The 5609-nt window shown below is 41.6% G+C and overlaps 1 protein-coding gene across 1 annotated transcript in view; it reads right to left on the bottom strand.

The window, feature by feature from the left end:
• Positions 1–4992: 4992 nt before the first annotated feature.
• ANKRD55 (ankyrin repeat domain 55) overlaps positions 4993–5609 on the bottom strand; it is a 52507-nt gene continuing 51890 nt past the window's right edge. Inside the window, exon 11 of the mRNA XM_009326929.1 lies at positions 4993–5261. Coding sequence (XP_009325204.1) covers positions 4993–5261 — 269 coding nt within the window. The remainder of the gene's footprint in view (positions 5262–5609) is intronic.

Genomic DNA, 5609 nt, shown 5'->3' with positions numbered 1-5609 from the left:
GATCGCTTCAGGACTTCTCTCTGGAACCTCATCACTGCCAGCCTGTATAACCAACAGCGGGTAGTAGTCAGAAGGCTGTACCAGACCAGGGAGTTTCCTGGTAATGTCTCTGACCCAGGCCCCAGGGAGGCAGCAGACTTCCCTGTGGGACGGGTCTGGTCGGCATATTGGGCCCTCTGTTCCCCTCAGAAGGGAATCGCCTATGACAATCACCCTCCTTTTTTTCTTAGCAGAGACAGTCATAATACGTGGGGCTGACTGCCTCACCCTAGGCAACCTCCTGGATGGACCTTCATCTACATCCTCAAATGTACACCCCCTTGACTCTGCAGGTTCTTCCTGGTGTTTGCAGAGCAGCAGAAGGTCACACCATGATGCCGAGTACCCTAGAGCACCATGATGCCAAGTATCCTAGAGCACCACAGTGAAATGAGGAATGGAAAGTTACTGCAGGAGGCTGTACCATGCAGGTGTCTGCAGACCTTACTAGGCTGAGTTGCAGCTGCAGAAGGCAGGCCCTTGACGGTGTTGGCTGGCAGGGAGGGAACACTTGGACTTTAGGATCCCAATGGGCCTGGAATTTATTTCTTGGCTCTGTGTCAACTGCTTCACATCAAGTACTACTCACTGCCTTTGGTTAGAGGTGGCTTTGGTGCTGGACACCTGACAACCTCTGGTCTAAACTGCCTCTGTCGTAATGCTGAGCTTTTCTACCAATAGAGACAGCACAGGAAAATCTTTGCTTTCTCTGAAAGTGAGGAACATATGAAAACCCTATGAAAATAATCAGAGAAAAATTCCACTTTTAAAATACAAAGGCAAATAATATATACTTTCAATACTTCTGTCTTCTAAATCACTGTTATAATGCAGATGCAGAGTAACAGGTCTGAAGACTCATGATGACAGTATGATCAGATGAGCTCTTACAGCCCTGTTAGAATTGTTTGAAAAGTTGCTATGCTTTTGTGTCCTGAAGTGGTAATTATGATGCTTCTGGTGTTTTGCAGTGGAAAAATACGTGGGTTGTGCAGACTCCTCTTTGGTGATGGTAGAAGAATGCAGTGTATTTGGGGTGAAGGGACAGAGATCTTCACCTTTGACAATGGTAGGGGTGTATAAAATGCTTTGTTAGGACTGAATTTTAGAGGATATAGCTTCCTCTTTAGGTATTTATACAAGAAAATTAGCCTGCTCATCAAATGTTCTGCTCATCAATAGAATAGCCTTTGAAAGATCCCCATAATACTGGATAATCCTTTGTTTTACATATGAACATTTTTCTCTGTTTTAAATAATGGACTAATGCTAACCTCGTGTACAGTTTACTGGAAGAGTGGACAGCTCCATTCAGTATTAATGTGTAAGTAAATGGCCTGCTGGAATAAAGGCTGCACCATTTTTAAAAGCATTTTCAAATTCTGTTCATAAGAATAATATATGGAATGTAAAGCATGTTCCAGTGAGGAAGTATATTGTGTTTTGGTCACAAAATATGTCCTGTATGTATATGTATTTTCTTAGCTCTCTGTGCCAAGCCAAACTCCCCAAACACCTAAGTACTGCAACACCCTATGAGTTAACACTCAACTAGTGCCACAGAAGAATGTGCCAGAGATATTTAATCACTAGACAGAGGGGAAAAAAAATCTCTCATGACCTACTGACCAGACATTTCTTGGCAATTGCTGATCAACTGTGTTAGCCTTTTATTGTCTCTCCTGCCATTATCTTCCAGGAAAGATCTGAGCAAGAGATCAGTGTAGCTTAAGTAGGTATTGGTTCATTTGTTATCTTTCATGTGGTACGCTGCAGTCAACAGTCTGCTTTCTGAAGGCAAAAGACTTTGACTTATTTTGACCTGTTTATTTACAGTAGAATTTGGCTATCAAATCCAAAAGATAAGAATAGTTCCTGGTGGGAACATTTCTGAGAATAATTTTTAGTGCTTTCTATGAGCATTAATTTAAAAAAAATCTATATTTGGTAAATTGTGAACTACTTCTTTATTGACAGTCTACAGAAGAAACACATTAGAAAAGTGACCTGGATCTTAGTTCAGATTACCATGCATTTAAGACTGTCTCTGTTCAGGTAAGTACTGTATTCTATGCTTACCTTTGAACAGGCAATTAGATTGCATTCCTTTCCTGAAAAAGTCTATTTCTTGGGTTGGAGACCCAGGAAAAAAAACTTTCCTTCCTTGAAAAAGATGAGGAAAAAAGGGATAAGTGATAGGAAAAAAATAGCTAGCAGATGTCTGCTGTCATGCAAACTGATTGTATAAAGAGGAGGCAGTGGTAACGTGTATTTCTAGCTTCAAGTGACTGCACATGAAATTCTGCATTTTTGAAGGAATTTCATTTGAAAGACAGTGTTCCCTTTGATCAAAAATTGTTCATTATTCAACTTTGTCTGCCCGTGCTGCATTAACAAAGCACTGCTGAATAGGAAAACCAGAAAGCTGATTACTTCCTTTTTGGGAATGAAAGTGTCTAGCCTAAGGCATGGGGGAATGTCTCTCCCTTTCTCTCTTGCTGTAATACTGGAAACATTTGAAATTTGTTCAAGCCTCTATGGGAAGGCAACACAGACTGCTCCTGTATCTTTGTCTCCAGCATGGAACCACAGCTGGCAAACAAATGGGCGCCACCACAGCTTTTATATGATTACCATTATGCAGCCCAGGACTCTCCTGGTCCCTGGGCAGGCAGGGTAACACAAGAGATGAGAGAGATTCACTCCCTCTCTCAAAGCCAATAACAGCAAGGAGGATCCCCTTCTACTCAGGAAAAAATGGAGTTGGAGCACATGACCTGCCTCTCTTGAGGCATCCCATTTGATAGCAAAAAGCTTGGTTTTCTTACCCACTCAAAAGGGCTAGAGTGGCACTGGAGTTACAAACATTTGACCTCACTGGGATTTCCTGGCTGTGCCATTTGGTCTTCTCTTCCTTCCATACACTGCACCCATTCCCAAGCAGTGTGTTAAACTAAAGATAATTAATCTCTGCCAGAGTGGTTACTTTGGGTTCTCACACTCACAAACCTCATTCTCATAATGTCTACACTGGCACTTAGGGTCAACATAGGATTATTCACTGCCAGCCAGAGCTGTATGAATTAGTTTTTCCTTCTTCTCTGTGCAGTCTGCACCAAAACCATCTGCTCTGTACTGTTTGATAGTGGCTTAAGGTCTGCACTGAAGCTTGAATATTTCTAGGGACTGTCTTAGGAACCACTTGCTCCTTGTGTGAGGCCACAGGGAGAGATACAAAAGGGCTGGAGTCAGAATTTGGGGGTTGCAACTGGTGGAGTTCCAGGGCAGAAAAGCTTAGGGGCTCTGGAGAGCAGAGCAGCTCAGGCAGTGACCCCGTGGAACAAATACCAGTCTGTTACACTGTAGGAATGGTCAGGTGCAAAGACAGAGCATGCCAGAATTGATTTTTCTTTTAACATAGCATGCTTCTGTCATGCAGTATTTTTTCTGTCTAGCCTCAGGGACTAGGTTGCCTGTCAGGCCTAAGCACATGAGCTTTTTTACTGTCACGGATTTCAGCAAGAAGCTAGAGGTTTACATCACATATTGAATTTGAGCTTTATACCCTGCCATTTGGATTAGATGTTTAAAAATAAAATATCCTTTTATTTGTGTGCAAAAGCTCCCTCTTCCCTGTGTTGCATCAGAGCAGCTGGTGTGCTCTTCTTTTTTTTTTCTGGGACTGTCTATGACAGCCACCAGCCATCCTTCTATTTACAGTCATTACCGCAAGGAAGTTGGAAACTGCAGCTACAGGGACATGATTATCTTCTCTTTCATGTCAGGTTTGTCTTTTACTGTGACACAGCAAAAGAAATGTTTGTACAGCTAATAAAACATTTATCTAGAGATAAACAGAAATGCGATGTCCTGGTTGAGTGAGCTGCTGATGTAGAGCTAATGTAGGACAGGTTTACTAGCAATGGTGATACAGAAGGGCTGACAGAAGGGGACTATCTCCACCTCCCCCTGCCCACAGCAATGCCCACAGCCCCTCCGTAATCAGAAATGGGGAAGCATCCAGAGTAATAGCAGCAAGATCTAGATAAGAATCCTGAAGCAAGCAGAGGTTGGCGTCTTTGTCGGCCTCTAGGAAAAGACAGTCTTGTGAAATGTTTAGTCAAAGGCTTATAGCACTTGCCAAGGCTCTTGACTGAACAACAGTCTAGTTAGATGTCCTTCTCCAGTTCGGTGATCAAAGTGATGAAATAATACCTAATAAGTCAGCACTGTGCAATCCTTGCTTTATGAAAATAACAATACACAATTGTATTTTTGTCACTGAGGAATATGAAGAATTAAATGAAAGAGACATAACTCGGTGCAGTGAACGGTTTTGAACAGTGTGTGCTATAGCCCACAGGGATTAGTGTTTCATTGTACTTTTTTAGCTTGTTGAATTCACAAACCGTACAAACTTACAATGTAGAAAATATGTGAGAAACAAAGAGCCCAAACCCCTCATTTGCTAAAAGTGCCTTTTATTTTGAGCTTATACTTTTAATCCTAAAAATATATTTTTGATGGCACACAGCCTCAGAATCAGCACCTTTGCATTTACAAACTACAGAGGATCCCTGTCAATTTATGTTTCCCTAATTCTGACTTTTAAATCACACAGAAAACCTTACTCTTTGTTCCTGTTTTCTATGAAAGACTTAACAGCACATTGCTGCAACAAGATTGCATGTTATGAGGATTCCATTCACAAAATAGATTTACAGCACATTAAATATTGATTTAGTACTTTAATCATAAATGAAAACTATAATGAAAATGCCTATATAAATACACAGTGCAGCTTTTGTGATGTGCTACCCTTTCTTGGTTTTTGTTCATTTACACTCCAGTTCACAAGAGCATCATTAGTGCAAATTAATGAGATCTTACTGTACAGTTATCTTGTAACAAGCTCTTAGATATATTTCAACTGATTGAGGCCAATGTAATGAGTTAATTTTCAGCATCTGGTTTGGTGAGAGGTTTCTCAAGCTCTTCTGCAGGATTAGGTTTCTTCTGGCTTGGGATAGCAGGTAGGACACGGCTTGGTTTCAGAGGCTCTCCTGATAGACCAGGCATGAGAGAATAGAGCAAATGACTCTGAGAATGTCCTCTTTTCTGGGATCTGGAGGTTGGCGCTGGTGGGAGAATAACTGCACCAGTCCTTAGGGAATTTAAAGGCAGGGACTTAAACTTCTTAGCACCCTGAGATGGTAGCTGAACTAGAGGAAAAAGAAAAAGAGAGAAAGAGTGCACAGAAAGTGAAAAGCATGACATTTTTACAAATGAGTTTGCTACTTTCTTTGAACTGTTGTTTGTTTGTATTGGGTTGTGTGTACTCAAACCTGCATTTGAAAAATTTGAGTAAAAAAAAAGAGTAAAAAAGTCGCTAAAGCATGGTAGGGCTAATCTTCAACTGCCCTGTTGGAGGGACAACATGGCAGGGCATAAGCAATCCGGGAGGTTCCTGGAATGCATCAATGATAACTTCCTTCTCCAAGTGGTAGAGGAGCCAACGAGGAGAGGTGCTATGCTGGACCTTGTTCTCACCAACAAGGAGGGGCTGGTGG

This window comes from Pygoscelis adeliae, unplaced genomic scaffold (genome assembly GCF_000699105.1).
Source record: "Pygoscelis adeliae isolate BGI_AS28 unplaced genomic scaffold, ASM69910v1 Scaffold116, whole genome shotgun sequence".
Taxonomy (NCBI): Eukaryota; Metazoa; Chordata; class Aves; order Sphenisciformes; family Spheniscidae; genus Pygoscelis; species Pygoscelis adeliae.
Note: the sequence above shows the minus strand (reverse complement) of the source record. Positions and strands in the feature narration are given on the sequence as shown.